The 25,258-nt window shown below is 40.4% G+C and overlaps 1 protein-coding gene across 1 annotated transcript in view; it reads right to left on the bottom strand.

Moving 5' to 3' along the window:
* Positions 1 to 1,431: 1,431 nt before the first annotated feature.
* The window catches only part of CPSF3 (cleavage and polyadenylation specific factor 3), a 49,060-nt gene continuing 25,233 nt past the window's right edge, over positions 1,432 to 25,258 (bottom strand). Inside the window, exons 8-18 of the mRNA XM_074991239.1 lie at positions 22,877 to 23,052; positions 21,403 to 21,561; positions 20,512 to 20,658; positions 19,651 to 19,803; positions 16,273 to 16,381; positions 12,235 to 12,333; positions 10,519 to 10,613; positions 9,472 to 9,559; positions 6,946 to 7,015; positions 5,301 to 5,397; positions 1,432 to 2,953 (exon numbers count right to left, since the gene is read on the bottom strand). Coding sequence (XP_074847340.1) covers positions 2,852 to 2,953; positions 5,301 to 5,397; positions 6,946 to 7,015; positions 9,472 to 9,559; positions 10,519 to 10,613; positions 12,235 to 12,333; positions 16,273 to 16,381; positions 19,651 to 19,803; positions 20,512 to 20,658; positions 21,403 to 21,561; positions 22,877 to 23,052 — 1,295 coding nt within the window. The 3' untranslated portion in view covers positions 1,432 to 2,851. The remainder of the gene's footprint in view (positions 2,954 to 5,300; positions 5,398 to 6,945; positions 7,016 to 9,471; positions 9,560 to 10,518; positions 10,614 to 12,234; positions 12,334 to 16,272; positions 16,382 to 19,650; positions 19,804 to 20,511; positions 20,659 to 21,402; positions 21,562 to 22,876; positions 23,053 to 25,258) is intronic.

Raw genomic sequence — 25,258 nt, 5'->3', positions numbered from 1 at the left:
AGGGTATAGTTATCAGCAGTTTGCAGTCATGCTAGAAGGGCATGAGTGGGGTGCTGCAGGGATCATTCAGCGTTCACACCTATGTATAAAAATGTACCCTAAGGGAATTGTCTTTGTCCAACTGAGGGAGCACTGTGTGTTCCTGGCACTGATTAAACTATGTCCTTTGTCGTAGGAACACATTCTTACCCTACACGTAGACATCAGGGAAAGCTATTACTTTGCTTTGTTTACAATAAACCTGGCCTGGTGCCTTCAATCTTTATCTGATTTTGGGGGCTCTTGGAGTCTACTGTATTAACTACCTGTGCAGAGCTAATGTGGTACGCTGAGGGAACCTATCAGGACACCTGCACCAGTGACGTCTGGCGTTAATACCCCTCACCAGTCACCTTTGCTTAGAGAAAATACAAAGTTTGTGAATGATAAACTAGTAAAGGTTTGCAAGTGCTTTGGACTACAAACTAAATATGGATCAACATGTAAAACTGCTGCAAACATGCCCCCCCCCCAAAAAAAAAAATCTCCAATGAGTGCTTGTGTAAGTTTTTCTTTTTGAGGGCTCAAGAATTTAGGTATGCACAAGTATTCATCTACAAATATGAGTTTCTTGCCATTTAGATGCCAAGGCCTGAAGGGACTGTTACAATCATCTACTTTGATGTCCTGCATCACACAGGTTATAGAATAGCCACAGAATTTGCCAGACTCGAACCGTGACACAAATTAAGCCAAAGAATCGCTAAATTTATTGTGCCTACGGCTAGAAAAATAGCATCAGTTTAATGCAACCAGTTGGTAAAAGGTGCTTAGTTTCATTGTTACACCATTTTGGATCTCAGCTGTTTATTTCCTCTTTCTTAGCAAAAGACTTTTAATAAAAAGTGAAGTATCTCTTCTCCTGGGAAATCTTAAGAGAGTCTTAGACAAGACCACAATCAGCAGTAAATTTTTGTTTGAAGACTAAGATATGAAAATGTTTTTCCAATTTGTCAGAAGCAGCTGTGTTAAGCACCAGGAAGCATTCCATGAACCACTCTGAAAATCAATATACTGTGCTGAAATACTCAGATGATTAATTATAAAATGATAATTTCACATACTTTAGTCCATTTTTAATTTCTTTTGTTCATGAAAATTATCATTCTACCCCAAGATTTTGTTCTTTTCCATTGAAACTGATTTCCTCTTGAAGCTTTCATGAAACATAAGGCAGCATGAGTCAAACTCTTGTGTTTGGTGCTTAAGATAGAAGCGTTATTCATGCTGTCAACGTAACTCATGGGAATAGTTAACTTTTTGCTGACTGTGCAGTAGCCAAACAATACTAACAGTGTCAGAGGCTACATTTAAAAAAAACACAACTCAAGTGACTTTAATACTACACTGATGGGCACGACAGAAAAATGATAGATGGTAAAAAGTATTTAAAAAAAAAAAAAAAGGTAATAATCTGGTAGAAAATGTTCTCCAAACACTTTAACACAAAATAAACATTACATCTGAAATTCTGCATGATATCCTTTTAAAAATGAAAAATTCACAGAGAGGATTTATTTGTTAACAATGTTAAAAGCATGTATCGGTATTTCTTTGTGAAGAATTTTTCATCCTGATCTCATTAGCTGGTGAGAACTGATTATTCTGAGAGAGAGAGAGAGGCTACCAAGTACTGGTATTACTAGTGAGAATTATCTGATGACACTTTAACCAACTAAGAAAAAAATGCAGGTTTCTTGATTCAAAGATACTTTTAAATTCTTCTATTAGGAACCACATACTTTCCCTGGATGTTTTTAAGTATTATTTTAAAATACAGACTTAAAAAACCCCACATTTCTATCTGAATTTTGTCTCCACACTTTTGGACCCCAATCCTCCAAATCATTGCACAAAGGCATCACACTGCATCTCTGCAGTTTCCCTGACTTCAGTGGAGCTATGTGCCAGCACATTGGTGTGCTCACATGCACTGAACTGAAGAACTGGGGCAGCATTAACACCTGAGACTACTGAAAAGGATGGCAATTAAGTATACAAGAGAGATCATTTTAGCCTATTTTGTGCAGTTGATAGCCTCTTATAGTTAGTTTCATTAGTCTTTTAGGCTCTAATTCTGCTAAGTACTGAAGTATGTGCTCAAGTCCCACTTGTTTTCTATGAGACTCAAGTACATACTTAGCCTCAATTCAATAAAGTACTTTGGTTTGCAGAAGTGCCAGGAAACCACACAACTCCAGCTGAAATCGAGAGGCTATTTATGCTCAGCACTTCTGAAAATAAAGCCCTTACTTCCCTTTGGTTCATTTGGCTCTTTCACATAGCAACAAAATTCAAAACCACTTTTTAAAATGCTAGAAAAGTAGAACTGTAAAATAAATCACCTGGGCGGGTGTAGCATCTACAATATTTAATAAATTATTTAAATAACCTGGCTGTGATTTCTCATATTATTTGAGAAAGCACTAACTATTCAAATCTTCACCTTACTTTCTCACTTTAAGTGTAAAAGATAATTTAGTACCAATGAGAGCAAGAGGTGTGTGTACCAGTCTCTACTACATCATATCAGGGTAAGAAATTTCTTTTCTTATGCACATAAGGTGAGTCCCATTAATGGATTTATATGCGCACAATGAATGAATATATGTACATTATACATAAATATAGCTGCTATAACAGAATGACCATCAGTTATTTGTAATGAGAACTAAGCAGTTTTGTGGTCAGGAAATAAGTACATATGGCTTGCTAAAGGCAAGTTTTATTTTTATTTTTTTTTTATGAAAATGGCAAAAATGAATCAAGTATGAAAGATTGTTCTTGTGTTTCCTAGCTATGTACTGGCAAGTCAATGTACTGGACTGAGAGCATCATAGAGTCTCTGTGCAGCTAACTCTACCATTTCCCGAAGGGATTCATCATCTTCATTTCCTGGCTCACATTCAGCAGTCTGAAAGAAGAGATGTGTGAGAGCAATGAGGCAGACTCAAACAGCCCTGTGATTTATCTATTTTCTTTTTTAATTGTTAGTAAAACCCTTTAGGAGAAAGAATAGTAGATCACAGTCTAAGCAGCAAAAAAAATATTTCCTACAGAAGGTGAAGCAAGTTGTAAGGAAAATTACCATGAGATTACCAACAGTTTTTTTTGAGCAGAGCTGTCAAGAAATTAAAAAAAAAATCATCATTAATCTTACTGTTGTCCAGTAATAGAATATGAATTATTTAAATATTTTGGATACTTTTTACATTTTTAAATATATTGGTTTCAATTACTACACAAAATACAAAGTGCACAGGGCTCACAAATACCTGCACTCTAAAAAATAAATGGTGTTTTTCAATTCACTGATTTAATATCAGTACTGTACAATCTCTATCATGAAGGCTGAACTCACAAATGTAGAATTATGCACAAAAAAACCTGCATTCAAAAACAAGATAATATAAAACTTTAGAGCCTACAAGTCCACTCAGTACTACTACTTGTTAAACCAATGACTCCTACAAACAGGTTTGCTTACAATTTGCAGGAGATTATGCTGCCTACTTCACAATTTCACCTGAACTTGAGAGCAGACATTTACATGGCATTATTGTAGCTAGGGTCACAAGATATTTATGTGCCAGATTCATTAATGTGTGCCTTCATTCTTCACTCACCATTCCAGAGGGCAAGTGTCCATGTTCAATAGCAATCCATTCAGAGCAGACCAACACATGTTCATTTTCACCATCTGAGATGTCACCAAGAGAGAATGGGTTTTCTTTTGTTGGTGGTTTGGTTTCTGTAGTTTCTGCATTAGTGTATTGCTTCACACCACGTTTGTCACACATTTTGGACAGCCATTCAGATTCTTAAACCTTGGGTGGAGTGTTGTAGCTAGTTTTGGAAATCTCACATTGATACCTTTTGTGTTTTGTCAAATCTGCTGTGAAAGTGTTCTTAAAATGAACATGTGCTGGGTTATCATCAAGACTTCCATAAGAGGAGATATTTGGTAGAATGCAGATAAAATAGAATAGGAGGCATACAATTCTTCCCCAAGGAGTTCAGTCACAAATATAACACATTCTTTTAACAAGCATCATCAGCATGGAAACATCCTCTGAAATGGTGGCCAGATCATAAAAGGACATATGAATGTTTAGCATATGTAACACCAGCTGCAAGTGCCATGCAAACACCTCTTCTCACTTTCAGATGATGATGTCAATATGAAGTAAACATAAATGTAAACAAATGTGTTTGTCTTAGCAGTTGGCTAAACAAGAAGTAGGACTGAGTGGACTTACACTATATAGACAGTTCTGTAACAAAAATATATATTTGTATATACTATCATGATAAAGAGTTTGCATTACAGCATTTGTATGAAGTGAATTGAAAAAATACTCTTTTGTTTCTTATTACAGTGCAAATATTTGTAATATAAAGTAACTGCTATATTCTTTGTATTCTGTGTTGTAATTGAAATCAACATATTAGAAAATGTAGAAGAATCCAAAATATTTAATAAATTTAAATTTGTACTCTGTTTAACAGTGCAATTAATCACAATTTTTTTGATCATGATAAATTTGAGTTAATCATGTGAGTTAACTGCAATTAATTGACCTATTTTTAAATAGTTTGCCTACAAATAAGACAGTTCAGGCTCCAGATTTATATCCGTCTTGTTTAGAAACACTAAAACTAGAGCTTAATAAGTTATTAATTTTGGAATGAATTGAATAGTAAGTCTAGTTTTGTATTGCAGCTTTACTCAATCTAACTGATAACTAGAGAAGATATTTCACTCTCTTTGTGGATTTTGCAGATTTTGATTTAGTTATTTTAGGTTCACAATAAGCAAAACTGATTTGCTTGGCACATTTCCTACTGGATGATGGTCTGGCTTTACTTAGCCTGGAGACTATATTTTAGAAGAGTCTAAAAGGTCTGAAACATAAGTTGTATCAATTAGTCTCTTTCTACCATCCCTCCTCTGCTTTTACACATTTTTATTTAATTGCATTTTTACTTATAGGGTATAGTTGCTACAAAGAAAAGAAATTTTTTCTTTCAAAAGCAGAAAAATCATATGGTTGTTTTTTCACTGACAGATTTCTGAATAGGATTAATCTGCTGTGAGGCTGCATACTAAATATGCCCCCTACCACAATATACCAGGGAACACTAACATTACAAATCAGACTTTTTAGCACTCCAGTACGGAGGTATATATTTTGTCTCTTTTTGCCTATCCGCTCCTGTAGCATAATTCATATAATATCAGTGAATTTAACTGTACATACCCGTGTGTCCAATGAAATATTTGCAGTCTTTCCATCCACGGTGACACATAGGCTAGAGCCATCTTTTGCACTAACACAGTCCTCTCCAAACATGTCCCTAAAATAAAACCCTATCATTGTAAAATATAGCCAAATAAATAAGTTCTTTCTCTTTTTGTTTCATTATCTTTGGATTTCAAACATACTCTGTTAGCATCTGGCTTCCATCAGTGCCTAGATTACTTAATTTTAAAAATTACAGATGATAAATACTGACCTCTGTTATTATTAAAGTGGATTTGAAACAACTTTAATAACTTTACTATAATAGACCTGTTAGTAAATAAGGTCCAAAAGTCCCAGAGACTTCAGGAACAGCAGTCTCCCAACACCCCCCTCCTCTGCCAGCTTCTGTGGAACAGAGGGAACAAATGTCAAGGCAAGTTACCAAAAATATGGATTTTTTTCAGGATTTCAAAATACAGTATGTTAGTATGACGTGATTAGGATGGACATTTGCAATTCCATGCAGTTATCTCTGTGGACCATATTAAATTAAGTTAGTGTAGTACTATGGGCCAGGTACCAATGCAACTTCAGTGGGAGGGTTATGACAGCACTTTTAGAAACCAAAACCAATGGGAGTTCATTAAGGTGAATTATTCAGGAAATTACACCTCCCAGGGAGTCTTGCACATATTAGTTCTTTATGAGTTTCCCAGAAACCTACAGACAGAGAAGGATTTTTGACAGAAAAAGGCTGCATTTAAACAAATCCAGGGCCTTCTTTCTGGTCCAGCAAACAGACAGGATCCAAATGGGCTCAAATCCTCTCAAAAGGGTTGGAAAGGCTGGTGGGTGACATCTAGCCAGCTTTCAGCATGTGTACAGGGACTTTCGTTTTTATATGTTCTCTGTAATTTTTTAGTTTAAGAATAAACATGTTAACTCAGAAAGAGCCATGTGCCAATTTGTAACTGCTGGCAATACACTGGTCATAGCCTTCAGGAAGAAAGCCCAGGAGCTATGCAGACAGGCTTGCTTCAGATATCACTGTCAATCAGTGTCACTGTGCAGCCTTAAAACCCCAGTCAGAAGGGAGAAGGACAAACATCCCCCTTCCCAGAAATAGCCAATAGCAGGAGACCAGAGTGGGTACTCCTCCAATGGACCACTGAAAGGGGAATACAGGAGCAGTTACCCTGAAACTATGTCATTGATTGCTTGATTTTTAGGGGTGCTGAGTAGCTACAGTTCTCCTTGAAGTCAATGAGAAGTATAGATGCTCAGCATTTCTAGAACAAACAACAAAACAAAAAAAGCAAAAACAGAAATCACACCCTTGTTCAAAAAATTTAAATGACCAGAAAAAAAAAGTCCCCAAATAATCTGTCAGGAAATTTCAGGATTTTATCCTTTAGTTTATGTAATCAGTAAACTTCACAGAAATGACACTGATGCAAACCGCTACAGCCTTTCTGAAGTACAGTACATGCAAACAACAACAGCAGCAAAAGGTAGGTGGTAACTGCTTCTTTATAGACCATATACCTAAGTCGAGGGTTTACTGTATATATTATGCTACAATTCCTGTAGTTCCATGCCAAACAAATCATATTTCTAACTGACCATTTTCAGTTATGAATAATATGACAAGTTGACTTACTGCAGCATGATCTCCATTCTTTTGCTAAATACATCCATATCTACTTTTTTGGAAATCTTATGTATGGCAGCTGAAAAAAATTAAGAAGTCAGCATTAGGTTTTCAGTGACATTTTCTTGTATTGTGTTTTTCTCTTGTAAATGTCTACCATTGCAATATAGTTAATTTACAGGTTGTAGTTCCTAAAAGTCTGCATAGTTTTCTTTGGAAATTTATAATTGGAAGCCTAAACCTTTCTCGAACTAAAGAAAAAAGTTGCATTTTAAAGGATCACCTTAAAAGGTCATATTTGAAACAAGTGCCTTCTGTTACTAAATTCATCAGGCTATTAAAACATTAAGAATTTTACAAGTCTAATTTTTATTTACTTCTATTTACCTTTTATATTTCACTGTTGGGTAATGACAATAGTTTCACTTCTGTTTATAATCTGTTTTGCTTTCTGATTTCATCATTTAGGAAAATACTGCACCTTCTTAATGTCAGACACTTATTTAATGCAGTTAAGGTTGCCCTTTCAGAATGTGAAGTGCAACAAAACTCAAAATTGGCAAAAAAGAGGAAATACAGAGTTAATCGCTCATAATTACCTGAATTTAATGCAGCCTACCTGTGGGAGAAATCTCAGACATGGTCTATGTCCAAAGTACTTGGCAATTGCATTACATGATTGTAGGAGCACATGAGATAAGACGTGTGTGTCTTTGCATCTCTCCTCTGACCTATAATCCTCCTGAAAAATGTAGCATGTGCCCTGACCCTGAGTGAGACACCCCACTCCCCTCACAGTCCAGCACCATGGGTGGGGTAGAGAAGAGGGGACCGAGGTTCAGGGCTTCCCCCAGGCCAGATTGAATTCTTCTGAGGGTCAGGGGCAAGACCAAAAACAGGGGTGGGCATTCAGGGAGCAGGAGGGAGCTACTGGGGAGCAGGTTTGGAGTCTGGACAGGAGAGAGGGTGCAGGATTAGGCTACAGGGTGGGGGGTCCGGGTGGGAGGGATAGTGCAGAAGCATGCTGAGAGTGCGGAGTCCGAAGGAAGGGGGTGTGCAGGAACAGGTTCGGGGGGTTTGGGCAGGAGGGAGGACGCAAAGAGCAGGCTGAAGGTGGAGGGTGTGGTTGGGAGGGAGTGTAGGTGCAGTATCAGTGTGGGGTCTGGGTGATGGTGCAGCTCTGCACCGCTCCCAGGCACCATCCCCCACACTGCTCTGATTGGCTGCAATTGTGGCCAATCAGTGCAGCCGGAAAAGCCTACAGGAAGAGCTGCCATTCCTTCAGCCAGAGAAAGGGGGGGAGCAGCAGCATGCACAGCCACTTGCTGCCTCTCTCTCCACCCACCTGAGCCCATGGGCTGGATGCTGGAGAAGGGATCCCCAAACCCCAGAGGCCAGATTCAGGCAAGCTGGGGGCTGGATCTGGACCATGAGCCAGAGGTTCCGCACTCCTGCTGTAGAGTGACTAGCAGTTTGGAAAGTGCCTTCTTGTTACCCTACAGTATATGACACAACTGACAGGATCAGTGACAGTCAGCAAGTACCATGCAATTCCTAACAGCTCCCTAATCTGCAGAGCCTGGCAAAGCAGAGTACACCACATTACTGTGGCTTACTGTTATAATGTTCTCTCTGAGCCAGATAGCTCTGCATTGAGCTCCTCTGATAGTCTTTGTGTCTGGCTGTTCAAACTCAGCTGGCAGTTGCAGCTGCCTTGAGTGCTGGTTAACAGAATGTGCCAGTTATCTGTGTTCTGGCTAACACAGCTTTTACCATATATCTAAAAGACGGTAGAATATGAATGTTTCATTATAAACATATTTAGGATTTCTTCATACAATAAGCTCTTTCATATCTGGTGTTCTATCATCCAGAATTCTCAAATAACCAGCATTTTAACCATAAATAAATTTTAATTAAGTTTTCCATAAGCACAGTATACTAAAAGTAAACAGATAAATACAGCAAATATGGAATAAGTTACAGCGTACAATACTGCTGTTGTTGGTAAATAAAGCATTCTGCATACATTTTTGTTTGTTTCTTAACATCTAATCTTGTTTTTCTTTAGTGTCATGCATTGCTAGGTATACCTCTCTACTATCCAGAATATTGAAATATCCGGCGACCCCCAAGTCCTGGGGCTGCAAGAGATGAAAGAGTTTACTGTATTGCCAGAAAAACGCTACTTGTGACAAAAATTTAGATGTGGTACTGTGAATCATTTAAGTGTTAAATTTTGCTTTCATTTAGATTTGTACACATTAGCCCTTAATCTGCTCTGTAACAAGATGGGTGTTCTTTTCCTTATATTAAAGCACAGAAATTGCAAATTGCATATAAAATAATCCAACTAACCACCAATATAAATCAAATCACAGATTTGTTTTAAACAGCAAGTCTGTTTGCTACTAATAAGCCTTTTTTGTTTCCAGAGGAAAACAGATTTATTATATGGTAAAAAATCTGAGGATTCTCAACAGCAGAGACCCTAAGGACCATGCTGTAATTATAGACACACATTAAATTTAATACCTTTTTGTATTTTGGGATTTGACTGAACTTCCAGGATCACTGTTGTCACAGTGTCTGCATACATATCATTAGCAGGATTTGCCACCCACTGAAAAATAAGAACAATAAGATTATACTTTGACAATAGCATAATCTGCCCTGGGTAAATCATACAACATAAAAATATCAAAACAGCCATGAAAATATCTCCTCTCCATACTCTGATTTTTCTGAAAAGACTAACTTCAATAGCTTTGGCTACATTTTGCACTATACTAATTTTAAAACAATGATAACTTTGTGAATTGAAAATGGAGTCAACCTAGAAATTCTCAAATCCCCACTGTGACACGATTCCTCAGGCTCTCTCTCTCATGTTCTCACTCTCTTTGGATGCACTAGAGGCATTACTACAAAATGACCCAAGATGGTTCTTCAGGAAATGAACATAGCCTTGGCATTATTTTCAATTACTATTCATCAGGGAGCAATGTCAGCAGGTCCAAAATTTGGACCACTATAGGACTGCACTAATACTTTTAAACCATTTCTACTTTAAAATGCAGAGGATTTAGTTAATGACTAGCACTGACAGACTGACTCACCAGGCCCCTGGGCAAGGCAGGTGTCTGACTCCGTAATCCTGGAAGGGGCAGGGCCTCAGGCAGAAGAAGGTGGGGCTGGGGGGCAGCTAGGCCTCAGCACCACCCAGCCCAGACCATGCTGTGCCTCCTCAGTCTTCAGCACTACCTGGAGAGCACCCGGTGGCCTTCCAGCAGTGATTTAAAGGGCCCAGGGCTCGGCCAAAGCCTCTTCCACAATAGCAGTGACTGGGAGGTCTGGGCCCCAGGGTCGTTGTCCCGTTCACACCTCCCAATCCCCATCAGCAGGCCTCAAAATGACACATATTAAAGTAGGATGACCTCCCAAAGAAACTTTACCAGTTATCTTACACCTTTATCTCAATATCCAGCACAGAAGATTTGATGATCCCACATATAACTCTGCACCAAAGCCACAACCTTTTACAAAACAGGAAAAGGAATATTTATCTTTTCCCCTTTTTACCTCAAGTACCACCATGCCAGGTTCCTGGATCACAGTAACGTTTTTGAAAACCTTCAAGGCTGGCTTTTGCTGGATTTCGATTTCCTCTACATCAGCTACAATGTGGCAAAAATTGGTTAATAAAATAGCAAAAAATTATAAAATCAGTATATTTGCATGAAAAAATATATCTGTTCTAAACAAAGACTGAAGAATTGAAAACTCTTCTATTTTAGAGAATGTTGGCCATACATATATGTAACCCATTCCTTCCCCCTCCACACATACTCCCTTCTCCCTGTAATGACAGTTTTTGGCTTTTACGTGTGTGACCACATTAGCTGTTTCATTGATTTCTTTTAGCAGTGCCATGCATTAAAGTTTGAGATTGCCAAAGTAGTATGGGGGATTCAGACATGCCTTCCAGGACTTTAACCCAAATATTTACAATTAAATAAACCTGCTTCTTTCTTAGTCTTCTAATTAAAAAGATCAGACTTTGATGTTGATGGATTCTTTTCTGAAGAGGAAACTAAGGAAACGGTGAGGTATACAACCATAATTTTTAGCCTCTCAGTGGATGTACAACACTTACCAAGATACCAAGGAAGAAAATAATTTGATTATCTTTGCCCTTGTTTTATACCAGTCTCTGAAGTGTCTCACCAAAGACTATCCAAAAGGCAGGTCTTCAAATTTTCTGTTTCACTGAATTTGGAAAGGTGTGCTTCCTCTTTTGATGGCTTATTTCTTTCCCAAATACTTATGAGCCCCAGGATCATATTTCTTAACCCTTTATACATTATATGTACATTTATTGCTTACAACAGCTAAAGAAATAGCAGTAGAACTACAGGCTATTTTCAAACAAATAAAGCCCAAAGGAAATCATTTACCACTGTCACCCCTTAAAATTCATCACCATCAGCAGCTGGAATGCAGAATTGGGACACATACATCAGAAGAAGGCTCTCTACAGTTGGATGATGGGCCAGGGCTTGTTGCAGAAACACGGAGAGGGAGAACTGTAGCAACTTGGTGTCAGGGCAAGTTTGCCACCTGTTTTTAGGCAGGTTTGTTTTTGGCATGGCTCAGCCATGTTTCAGCTGCTGTTATATCAATATTTATAGTCATGCTAGCTCACTGCACACTAATGGGGGAAAAAAATCACAAGTTGCTTGCAATAAAGACAGTCTTGAAGACAGCAGGAAGAGGAACATACTTCACTCAACAACATGTCTAAGCTATTGCCTTTGGTAAAAACTATTCATGAGATGCTAACTGTGGTGGCATTTTTTGTGACAAAGACATTAACTACCAGTAGAAAGAAATTAAAAACATGAATAATTTAACATGGGTCTCTGAATAGCAGTTGGATAATTTTCAATTACTGACCAAATGAACTAGATGTTGACCAATCTATGGGTGAAATTTGCTTTAAGTTTGAAGCTGGCTAAGGATTTTAGGAATCCCATATCTTCCCATGCTCGTTGTTTTACATTATATGTGCAGGGGAATCCCACAAAGATCCCACATTTGTGCTCCCATTGTGGCTTTGGCAAGGACAGCAAGAATCTAAGAAGCTTGTGAAAATGTACAATACACTATTAATAGCTTAGTTAATAAGAAGACAGCAAAATTTACCCCTCAGATTTCCCCAAGAAAAATAAAACAAAGAGCTCTAAACAAAATGGCACCACATCTCTATTCAAAGCAACACTTTTCAAATACACCCACCTGTCAGTTTCTGTAGCTGGTAATAAAGTAGATTGAAAGGGCCAGAATATGGAATTGCTTGTGTCTGTGTTACAGTGCTCATTGCCAAATCAGTGTAATCTGAAGAAATTTCAAAAAAGGAAGATAGTCTTTTAAAAGTCACTTTCTAAAAAACAGATTTTTTTCAATGCTAAGAAATGGAGGCTAGCGTTGATTCCAAAAGTTTCCATATAGGTAGCAAAAAACCAAAACCAGTTGCAACTTACAAGAAAAGGACGGAGTCTTTGACTAAGGTATGAACTCAGCCCCGTGTTTTATGTGGCACATTAGTTACAGATTATGTGGTAGGGATGCACTGTCTCCCACATGTCCCTTTGTCCTCATGGTCCCATTCAATCAATATATTGCTCCTTTTATTATTTATTTTGATACGAAATGTAATTCAATTCATGTTCACTGCACATTTTAAGTTTTGGGTTTGCTACAGACTTTTGTACTGAAAATTGACAAATGCAGTCAAAGGAAAGCTGGCTTTGACAATTAGCTAGGACCCACCTCTAACATTTACGCTATTTTTCCACACTGGAATGTGAGGAGGCTTTGGTTTTTGGTACCAGAGATGGTGTGACACTGCCAACAGGACTCACAGCCACCGCAGACCCAGGGGCAAGGTGTGGGTGCCCCAGAAGGAGCAGAGCCAAGGTCTTCCAGCCCTTAGTATTGCCTTAGCAACACTCCCCCAGCACTTCAAAGGGGCTGCAGCCACCACTACTGCAACAACTGCAGTGACTAGGAGCTTCGGGCCCCAGTGAAATGCCAGGCTCCTGGGCAGTTGCCCCTTAGTCCCCCTCCACTGATAGGCCTGGACACTGGACCCCATAGTCTTCTAAGTAGTGTTATTATGATATGCTTATGATGTTATGCATTTTATACAGCAAGGCATGTGAGATGTTATAGGAAAGGTTAACATTTGCTAAATATGATTACCCTATTTCAGTGTTTCCCAGACTATGTTCTGTGCCATGTGAATAGGCGTTCTGTGAAAAAATGTTGATGCTAGCAATATTTTTCCTTCTAAATTATTAAACAGGAAATTACATGTGTATCAAAAATACTAAGGTATTGAAACAGTAATTAGATTGTAGGCTTATTACTATTTATAACACATTCATAAAAGTATAGTTGTAATTACGCGACTTTTACTAAAACAATCAGAGTCGATTTGGATTGTTTCAGCATAAGCTGTGTTCAGAGAAATCAAGTGATGTTGCACCTGATATGAGGATCCAACTCTCCACATTGTTACTAATATTAAGAGGATTTGTAATCAAAAGAGGCAGAAACACTCTTCCCATTAAAAAAAATTGTCAAAGTTTACTTATTTTTATTTTCCAGTAGTTTTCTGTAAAAATAACATTTATAAAAAAAAGTTGAAAATATTTTCCATCCTTTTTCATTTGCAATTCTTCTTCATAAAAATGTCTTTAAGCTGTAAGGAAGAACAGTCCTTTTTTTAATATTGCTTTTTCTATTTTTGTACAAAAGAATGACTCTAACCATCCTTCTTTTGGCTGTTATATTGATATTTTGTTTAGGGTTTGTACTCAATTTTTAATATTATTACTTAATTATAGGGTTGCTAACTGTCCTCCACTCAGAAGGACATTAATTGTCCACTCTCTTGTTATTTTTGGTTCTTTGTAAAACAAAATACATCTAAAAAACTCTTTTAAATCAACTTCTAAGTGTTACATGCAGCAATTTTTCAGGATGAAAACTTCCACCCACCCCAACAAGTATGTATGTGTCCCATCAGTGTATTTCAAGCCTAAAAGTGTTCTGGGGCCAAATTAGTTTGGGAAATGCTGCCCTATTTGCATCAGTTTTGTATCTGAAGGTAGCAATAATGACTATCTATTTGTATTTGAAGTGTAGTAACATCTAGGGAATATGCATTAGGTAACATGCTTTCAGTCTAGACAGTGGGTGGAAAAGGGCCATTAGGGGAAAAACAATGGGATTGAGGAGAAGTTTATTTCCTACCTGGTGAGCCTTCCTGTGAATGATTTAAAACAGTGTGTATAAGCAGTGTGGCTGCTATAACTCTGCAGTTAGTCCTGAGGGAATTCTGCAATTTACTCTGGCTCCAAATGCAACTTACAGGGACATGTGATGAGACCACATGTCTCTAGACTTCATCTTGGGATATCAGAATTTTTCCACTGACTCGTCTTGGAAACAAAGGGTCCCTCCATACACAAAACCTATATAAGGTGGGGAGTGAGATCATCTGGGGGTTCTTCACTTCCCACACAAGAAAACTCCTGAAAACACCCAAGGAACAAAGACTGAATTTGAGGGGTTATGGGCTGGAGCTGGACCCAGGCTACAGGGATTTTTAGCCAGTGAATAGAACACTTGAGCATTCCAAGCTGTAAAGCAAGTGCATCTTGCCCCTTAAATATCAAAAGTCCGTTTATATAATCCCTTTGGGTATGAATAGCAGATTCCCACCCTATCTATTTAGTGTATTAAGATTAGTTAGTGATTTTTGCTTCTTCGCTAGGTAATCTGCTTTGACCTGCTTGCTCTCACAATCACTTAAAAATCTATCTTTTGTGATTAAACTCGTTTTTGCTTTATTTAAACCAGTGTGCGGCAATCATAATTCAGTGGCAAAAGCTGTTCATATTCCTCTCCACATTGAGATGGGGCACATTTTGTCAGCTTACACTGTATAGGCTGATGGGTCAGGATGGCTTAGTTGTACCCTAGCTCCAGATGGCACCCTGCAGGGAACCTTTTACAGAGGGAATGCATTTTTCTCTCTTTCCTCCTTGTTAGGTGGAGACAGAGGAAGGGTTTGAATTCCTTGTTTCTCATTTCAGCAACCAGTGATAGCGACTAGTTCCCCTACCATCCCACCTTAATATCTGCTTACATATCCAACAATGACAAGGAAAGGAAAATGGTGGCAGAAAGCTTAGAAATACCAATGTTCTTTAGGTACAAGTCGTCTTGGTCAGTTTGAATTGTCTCTGACAGTTATTTAACGTCACAAACATTCCTGTGCTGTCAAAACAAAAAAGCAGTCAAGTAGCACTTACAAGACTGAGAAAATAATGTATTAGGTGAGCTTTCGTGGGACAGACCCACTTCTTCAGACCATAGCCATACCAGAAGAGACTCAATATTTAAGGCACAGAGAACCAAAAATAGTAATCAAGGTGGACAAATCAGAAAGTAGAGGGGCAGAAAGGGAGGGGGAGTCAAGAATCAGATTAAGCCAAGTATGCAAAAGAGCCCCTATAATGACCCAGAAAATTCCCATCCCAGTTCAAACCACGTGTTAATGTGTCAAATTTGAATATAAAAGAATTCATCAGCTTCTCTTTCTTCTTCAGTAAGACGCAAACTTTTAAGTCATGAACAGAATGGCCCACTCCATTAAAATGCTGGCTGACTGGTTTATGGATCAGGAGCGTTTTTATGTCTGTTTTGTGCCCATTAACTCTTTGTCTAAGAGAGTTTGAAGTCTGTACGATATACAAAGCATCTGGGCATTGTTGGCACATGATGACATATATGATGTATGTACGCTTCGCCCCCTGCTTCTGCCCCTCTACTCTCCGATTTGCTCACCTTGATAATTTTTTTTTCTGATTTGTCCACCTTGATTACTATTTTTGGTTCTCTGTGCCTTAAATATTGAGACTGTTCTGGTATGGCTACGGTCTGAACAAGTGGGTCTGTCCCACGAAAGTTTACCTAATAAATTATTTTCTTAGTCTTTTAAGTGCTACTTGACTGCTTTTTTTTTGTTTTGATAGTATATAGACTAGCATGGCTTTTTCACTGTTACTATCCCTGTGTTGCTGTATTTAACCCACAAACAGCCCTTCCCACACTGAGGCAAAATAAAAATATATGTCAGCCAATTACTAATCACACAGAAACTGTAGCTATATATCAAATAGAAGATCCTACATATCTTTTGCCTCTAAAACAAGAAACTCAGGTTAATTACTGAGCACATGACAATATGTCATCTTCACTTACTTGAAAGGTCACATGGAGAAAGGATGTGATAGTTAAAGTTTCTTTTAACCAGAATCCCCGAAACTCTCTGTCCTTGCTCTGGCTTTTTATCTGCTAAAAAACCCATCACCTATTGAAAAGCAAAAAATAAAAATTGTTAAAGAAACACTGAAGCTGAGGTGGATGGTTAACCCTATAAGTGAAATGCAGTCTCCTTTTTAAATAACTGACAAGAATACCATCATTGGAAGCTCACAGCATGGTTGAAGTGTATATATATGGAGTAATCTTTAATAGTAAAACATTCCAAAGGCACTACACTACATTCTTAAATCTCGTGACATATTTCATTTGCAACAGCTGTTATACAGAACATACAGGCATGACCTAGTAATACACAAGTGGTGTGTGTTTGTGTTTCGCATAAAGAATCAGAGCTGCAGACTCAGTTTTTCAGCCACAGCAAACATCAGAAGTACTATCAAAACATTTTCATCTCCTTTGTTCATGGGGTGTGAAGTCACTAACTGGGAGAATAACAAGGGATTAGATCTCAGGATCTCACTATGGTATTTTCATCACAGTTCAAACACAAATGACATCATAAAAAAACCCTATATGTGATTTTCTACTTGAGAAATCTTGCAAAGCAGCATCATATTTTTAGCACAACCTTTGCAGGTAACTTATATCCTTCAAGAACAGCACAACGTGTATTGAGATGAAAGTTTGAGGACTATACATGCTAGAAAGGGATTCTGGGCTTCATAGATAACGGAAGTCCAGAGATTACCTTCACTACTATAGATTCTTTGTACAAACTAATGTACATGATATGTTATTACCTTCATATTCTTCTGTATTTTCCTAATTTAGATTGTAAGATCTTCAGAGACAAAAGACCTTTGAAAAAATTAGTGATTCTGTATAAATATTTACTATACACACACAGTTAGAACCATACAGATAACCTTTAAGTAAATATATGCTATGGGGATTATTTCCAGAAGATCATATATACAAATAATGCAAGTGTGCATGCAGGGTTTACAGTACTCTCTCTCTCTGTGTGTGTGGTTTTTTTTCCCCCTACTTGTAAGGTCAGCCAGGCTGGAAGAGGTCAGTAAGGTTAGATCCTGCCTCATGGAAGTCTACATGATTTTTGCCACCAATTTTGTTGCGAGTAGGACCATATGCTTAACGAATACCAGTCACTCATTTTCAAAAACTCCTTTGAATCTGCATGTAACATTTTTTAAAAATCCAAGTCTGTATTCATCAGAGTGACAGAACTGATTATACAGATTGCACCTCTCTAATCCAGAACTCTCTCAGCTGGCAACATCTGTAACCTGGCATAATTTTAGTTAGCTGGATTACCACTTATCATGGGTGTGGCCAAGTTTCCAGCGGTCCCATGAAGTTTGCATCTAGCCACCAGTCCTAGCTCTCAGTGTTCTGTGCTGTTATTTAGCTCTAATTTATGCCTAAATCTCTTGTAAGAGCCCAGGAAGCAGTGGAAGTGTTGGTAACAATTTTAGACAATGTGATCTACCATGGTCCGGCAAAGTCTCTCATCTGGCACCAGTCAGGTCCTCAGGGTGCTGGATTAGAGAGGTTCACCTTGCATAACTATTTCAGACAAACTATCAAAAGAATTTCTACTCTAACTACTCCAATAATCGGAAGAAGTGGGCCTTACCCACAGAAGTTCATTATCTAATACATTTGTTAGTCTTCAAAGTGCTAATGGACTGCTTATTACTTGTGAAGCTACAGACAAACATGCGTACCTCTGTAATACTATCAAATAGGCATCTGGGATAGCTTTTTGTGGGTAATCAAAGAAAAATTCTGATTTTTCTGCATGTACCACTGTGAAGTCACTTGAGCACAGTTACTCGCATATAGACCAACATTTATAACTTGTATTGCAATGTTTAACAGTGCATCAAATAAAGTTGTCATTAGTCATAACTCCCTTCACTCTGCAAGAGGCAGTTTAGACTAGAGGAGATTGATTTACTCGTAAAAATGCCTCTTGTTTCCAAATCTGAATCTGTGTTTTTCAGGAAATATCTTTAAGTAAAACATATCTTTGGATTCCCACCATATTTCTAAAATGCAGAAAAAGTAACAAGTGTGCGTAATATCTTCTGCTGGATAATCCCATTTTTAACGTGTGTCATCCTGTCCCTCAAGTATCCAGAGACGGAAGACATTTAAGAACAAAGTTTATTTTAAGAGTGTCTGAATGGAGTCAGAGTTATTTAATCCTACCAAAACAGGCAGTGGCTTATTTTTTTCCTCTTTTTCTGTAATTTTCATATTACACTGTCTTTTAAGATGCTGTGGGGTTTACTAATGGTTTCCTAAATTACAGATTAAATCTGACAAAACAAAACAGCAGAAATGTAGCATTTTAAAGACTAACAAAATGATTTATTTGGTGATGAGCTTTTGTGGCACAGACCCACTTCATCAGATCAATCTCATTTCCAATACAGACTGACATTGATAAATACAGAGGAACAAAAACAAAAAAAAATTGCAATAAAAAGTAACAAATCAAATAAGACTGAAGGAGGGGGCTGAGGGGAGGGGGGGATGTTAAGTGTCCTGCCTGAGATAATTACGAGCATCAAGGGAAGGGAAGCAGTTCTTGTAATGTGTGAGGTAACTGATGTGTCTGTTCCTACCACATGTTAATGTGTCAAATTTGAATAAGAATTCCAATTCATAAATTTCTCACTGTAATCTGTTGTTAAATTCTCTGTGATGCAGGACACAGATTCTCAGGTCCAGCTTATGTGTATTGAGTTTCTTGATAACTGTCCATTTATTCTTTGGCAAAGGTTTTGCCCAGTCTGTCCAATGTACATAGTGGCAGGGCACTGTTGGCACATAATGGCACACATAATGTTAATGGAAGTGCAGGAGAATGTGCCTTTCATCTTGTAACTAACATGGTTAGGTCCAATGATGGTATCCTCAAATACGTGGACAAAGTTGGCAGCGGGCTTTGTTGCAAGGGAAAGTTGCAGGATTAGTATTACAGTGGTGTACATCATGCACTTCATAAATATCAGTGACTTGACACTACACAGATTGGCATACTCTTCTTTGTTAAGCAATTATCTCAGACTGCTGTCCTGGAACCCATTCCATACGGAATGAGCTCATAGAATTGAAAGCATTGTCAGACTTGGCTGTATCAGCACAGATTTTGGCAGGCTGAAAGAAATAGTATTTACACCTTGTCATTCTTCTAGTATGTTGAAGTCATAAAGAGGCACAATCTGAAATTGATTAAAAGCAGACATATTCTTGAAGGAGAAACATAACTGACACCAAAGAGGAAAAGTATGTGCTGTGGTTAAGAAAACATTATACATATACCTTGGCAAGTTTTTCTCCTCTAAAGTTTAATGTCACAGCCTCAGTATTCCTAGGATTGTGAACTTCTATGTGCACTTCAACATTATCTTCGTATTCTCGTATCAGTGCTGCTTTCAATCTGGCCATTTCATTCTGTTCACCATGAACTAAAATCTACAAGAAAGAGACAGTTTCACACTTAACAAGGTGTTTGCTCTCAAGACAGAGAAGCAGATTATTACATAAAACATCCAAGAAAGCTGCTGCTTTCCTGTGCCCCTTGTCTAAAAATATATCTAATTGGTCTTCGGCTCCCAATACAGGAAAAGTTAACTGTCCCACATGGGCTACGCCTATACTTACCAACACCTCTGTCCCTGCCCATACCCCGGCTCTTATCTCCTCCTGCTCCCAGTGACTTCCCTACCTCTCCCCTTGTCTTCGCTGAGATCTCTATGCCTCCTTTCACACTGCCCTGGTCACCTGGAATGAGCTCCACTGCAAGTTAATTTTTACTACATAACCTCCTTATTCTTCCAAAATCCCTGAAAACCCACCTACTCCATGATTTGCTTTGGCAATAGTGACCACAGCCCACCCTGTATTTGCTCTGTAGTGTATCTGACAAGTATCCACATATATAGACCTGAATTGCTGAAACAGGGTACAGAGCAACTTTATGTCATGGAAATCACCCCAACACACCCACAGAGGTGCAGTCAATCAACCATGTATTTACATTTTGCTGGTATACCAAGGTGAAGAGTATTTTGCCTACTTCTGAATAAACAAGGACCAGCCACAGCCAGAGACACTATTCTCAATTTGATGAACCAATGATACAACCTACATTCCTAAGAAAAAATGAATATGCACACTAACCACATGAGGAGGTTTCAGTGCCCGGATAAACTCACTGGTTTGTTGATAATCTGTGTGAGCAGAAAAAGAAATATAGTCTACAGACATCTTCAGTGGGAGCTTTTGTCCTGACATAGTTGTGATCTCTTCAGGTTCAGACATTATGTGCTGTCATATAGGAAAAAAATACTCTTTTCAATACATAAAATATTTGAAAAATCTCCTGCAGATATAATACATCAAGTTTTTCCCAACCAGAAAAATAACTAACTGCTGTTGGTTTAAATGGTAAACATATGAACAAATACACATTATAAAAATCAAACACCTGACATCAGTCATAAAAAATTCAACACATACTTGCATCCTGCCCCTTGGACAGCCCAGTTAGGACTTATCTAGCCTTCAGACATATGACCATAACTCCCACTGAAATCAATATAAGGTGTGCATCTATCTGATTTCAGAATTGGATTCTGCAGTCCTTTCTCTTAATTGCAGAAATTTAGATAGTCATGCTCTATCCTCCAGAACTTCCCAACTTCAAATCAAATCAAAGTGCTAGGTATCCCAGTCTGATGTGTGATGTAAGTGGTAGCTCAATCATGGACTCCCGTGTGATCAGGATAAGGCGAAAAATAGACCATGTGGGAGGAGTGAAGGGAGAAATGAGAATAATGTTAAATTGCACCTTCCTGGGACAAGCTACCTGGCAACTTTAAATAGTATATAGAAAGTTTTGTTCATTTACGAGTAGAATGTTACTGGAAATTACCATTTGCAAGTTAAATGAAACGTCCAATCGGCTTCAGCTGTATTCAATCATCTATACTTGACAATGACCTTATTGTTTAACAAATTCAAATAAATAATCCAGCAACCTATCATGGCAGTCAAAGGGAAATAACTTACCTTGGCAAGTGTTCCTTCAACACAGTACCCTGCTATTATTACTCCATTTCTTTTATCAGTACACCAGCTCTCAAACAATTCTCTGGATAAGCCACTCTGCATCATACCTGGGGAAGCCATAACCACACTGGGGCCAATGTCATCAAAGTGATCCATACTCTACAAAACACAATGAACATTAGTTCACATAATTGGTTAAAATAAGAAAGTCATGACTGCATCCCTGATCCATATGTGAAAGGGGAGCTGTGTGGCAACATAAAGCTTCATCTTCATGGAAGTCACCTCTGTGGCAGTGCTCCTCCCACCTTTGCTCATAAAGGACATCTTGTGGATCTCTGTAGGAAGAAAGAGTAAGGGAATGCTCCCACCCCAACAAACCTACATATATCAGCTGGATAAATGATATAGCCTCAGTATAACTATTAATATTACAGAATGAAATAACTCATATGAATATTTGAATATTTTAAACTACAGAAAAATGGCAAATGCCGCCCTATTTATTTCAGGTACATGCCAAAGAAAAAAATATACTTTAATAAAAGGCTAAGTTTTTTCCAGAACTAAACTTAAATCCCACATAAACTTACACTTAAATTAAGGTACAGACAAACATAACAGTCCCACCCGCCGCCACTCACACAAGCCAGAAACACACAAAATATTCAGCACTCCACACTAAAAGATAAAAGAGATCACAGTGAAAGGTAATGTTAGGCAGTAGAAATATGCACAGCCCTCATGAGATTAGTCAGAAACCACTAGAAAGAAGTAATATGTGGGATTTCTGTGAAAATTACACAGCACAGATTGGATGCGCATAAGCCATCCAGCATTACAGAATGGAGTTTAAAATAACAAGTGTCAATAACAGAGAAAACATATTTTTGCCAAGGATTCTGTTATAACCTTCTATATCAATCAATGGCTTAAATTCCTAGGAAAGAATATTTGCACATTAGTTCAATTCTATGGCTATGTTTGCCTGGGCAGCTTCCATCAACAGACGTAACTGTGGGAAGGGATTTCCCAGCAAAACTTCTGTTAACAGATACTGTCTGCACACAAAAGCAGATTGAAAGAGCAATCTGCTCTGCCGACAGAGAGCAGTCAAACTGCCTGGCCCTCTCTCAACAGAACAGCTGACTAGAAGCTCTGCAAACAGGGCTACCCGGGGAACCAGAAGCTCTCTCTGTTGAGAGAAGTGTCTACGCTGGCACTCTGTGGACAAAACACTGTTGACAGAAGTGTTAGACCTGATTGGGGAGAGGTATAACGCTGCTGGCTGAACAGCTGAGTTTTGTCTACAAATTCTTGACAGAGTGCTTTAACCACGTAGCCATTCAGTGAGTTTTATCGACAAAAGCCCAGTTTTGTTGACAGAAGTTGCCTGTATAGACGGAGCTCACGTAAAGGCAAAGTATTTAATACCTCTTACCTCTGTCATGAAATGCCCTTCATTCACACTCACCTTTAGATTACTAATGTGTTTGAAAACAAAGGGATTGTTGATGTTGATCTGCTTGCGGATTTTGTCATTCATAGCATTCACATACGTCTGATACACAGCCATACATTTCTTTGCCAAAGAGGAGGCATAGTATATTGGGATGTCATGGAGTTCAGGGTGATTCTGCCAGTATTCATCTAGAGGAATATTTCACAAGACATAAATGTATTAGTAGCTTCCAAACATGAATTTTTCAGAACCAACATTGTTTTATAAAGGCAGGTTTTCAAACATTTCCACTGCTGTTAAGAGACAGGAAATCAAAGTAATAAAAAATGTCAACATGCCTCTTTTGAGGGGGAGGGGGGACAATGCCATGGCGACACCCAACAGGGACATCAAACCCACCGACGGGGATGGAGACCCAGCACCCAAGAGGGGGCGGGGGGAACGGGCCACGGGCCAGGGCACTGTACTAACAGCCTTCCCCTCCCTCTCTCCAGCTGCAGCATCCAATGCCCCAGGCAGCCAGGCACCGTCCGTTGTCTCCAACAGCCCACCGGAGGTCAGCCACCGCCAGCGGCTGGAGACACCCCCAAGGGCAGCGGGACAGTCCCGCCACTGCTGGACTCTGGGGGTGGCCCCTGTGGAGTCACAGCTCCTGGCAGCTTTCCAGCGGCAGACGGAGGTGGCGGAGGAGAGACTGCGGTTTGAGTGGGAGGAGTCCACCCAGCGCTGGGCGGCATGGGAGGACTTTATGGGGGTCTTTCGGGACATAGCCAGGTCGATCTGGGAGGCTGTCGCCCGTCTCCCACCCCCTGCTGCCCCCCAGGCCGCCCTCCCTGCTAGTCCACCCGAGGCCCCCCCTGCTGCACCGCCTGGCGCCCCACCCGCCTCGCCACCTGCAAGCTCCACAGAGCCCACTGGGGCTGCAGACCGGCCAGTGGAGGCATCCCGACCGTACTTGCCGGTCCTCCCAGCCCCCAGCCGGCCACGCTGGGGACCGCGGACACGGTGGGTGGGGGGGTTGCGAGCTGTACCCGGGGGGGTCGCACCCCTCTACCCCCACCCCGGACTGATGGGCCAATGGCTGAGCCATCCGCTGGGCCCCATGTATATAGTTGTCCCCCTTTTTGTATATTCGTTGCAGTTTCTGTTTTGAACAAAACAAGTTTTCAGGGTTCAGAAAAAAAAAGGTTTTATTTTCCAAAAAGCTGGAGGCATGTGCTTGTTGGGGGGGTGGCGTGCGGGTGTTGGGGGCGGTATGCGGGCAGTGCGGGCTGTGTGTGTGTGGGGGTCTTCTGGGGAAGGCCAGGGAGGTACTCAGGGGTCTCCCTGATCAAAGTCGGCCCGCAGGGCCTCGCGGACCTGTACCCCCTCATGGTGGGCCTGGCGGCTGGGTGCTGTAGCCGGCTGGGGAAAGCCCATGCCGGCGTCGACCACCCACTCCTGGACGAAAGCCTCCCCCTTGCTTTCAATGATGTTGTGGAGCGTGCAGCACGAGCCCACAACCTGGGGGATGTTTTGGAGGCTGACGTCCAGTCAGGCAAGGAGGCACCGCCAGCAGCCCTTCAGACGGCCGAATGTCCTCTCCACCACCTGGCGGGTGTGGTTCAGACAGGCGTTGAACTGCTCCTGGCTGGCATTGAGGTGGCCGGTGTACGGGCACATGAGCCAGGGCTGGAGGGGGTAGGCCGTGTCTGCCATGAGGCAGAGGGGCACGGTGGTATCCCCCAGAGGGATCCCCCTCTGGGGGATGTAGGTCCCCGCCTCTAGCCAGCAGCACAGGACTGAGTTCCTAAAAACACGGGCATAGTGTGTGCAGCCAGGCCAGCACACGTACACGTCCTGGAAGCGGCCCCGACTGTCCACCATGGCTTGCAGGACCACGGAGTGGTAGCCCCTGTGATTTAGGTATCCTCCTCCGCTGTGGTCCGGGGCGTGGATGGGGATGTGGGTCCCATCCACGGCCCCGAAGCAGTTCGGGAAGCCCACGGAGGCGAATCCGGCAACAGCTGCGTCCAGGTCCCCGAGTCAGACGACCCTCTGGAGCAACATGGCATTAAGCACACGGACCATCTGTGGGGAAGGGAACACAGGCGCCCATGAGGCTGTGCAGGGTGCCCCAGGGCCCTTTCCCGAGGCCCCCCTCCCAGGAACCTCCCCGGGTACCCCACCCGCCCAGCCCCTCCCTCCCTGGTGCCGCTCCCTCCCTCCCCAGCCCCACACCCGGCCCCTCCCTCCCTCCTCAGCCCATACCCTGCCCCTCCCTCCTGCCCCCCCCGGCCCCCAGTGGGTGCGTGCCCCGGCCTCCTTACCTCCATGACAACGGCCCCGACCGTGGCCCTTCCCACTCCAAACTGGTGTCCCACGGAGTGATAGCTGTCTGGAGTGGCCAGCTTC

Source organism: Carettochelys insculpta, chromosome 3 (assembly GCF_033958435.1).
Source record: "Carettochelys insculpta isolate YL-2023 chromosome 3, ASM3395843v1, whole genome shotgun sequence".
Taxonomy (NCBI): Eukaryota; Metazoa; Chordata; order Testudines; family Carettochelyidae; genus Carettochelys; species Carettochelys insculpta.
The sequence above is the reverse complement of the archived record's forward strand: the minus strand, read 5'-3'. Positions and strand labels throughout refer to the sequence as shown.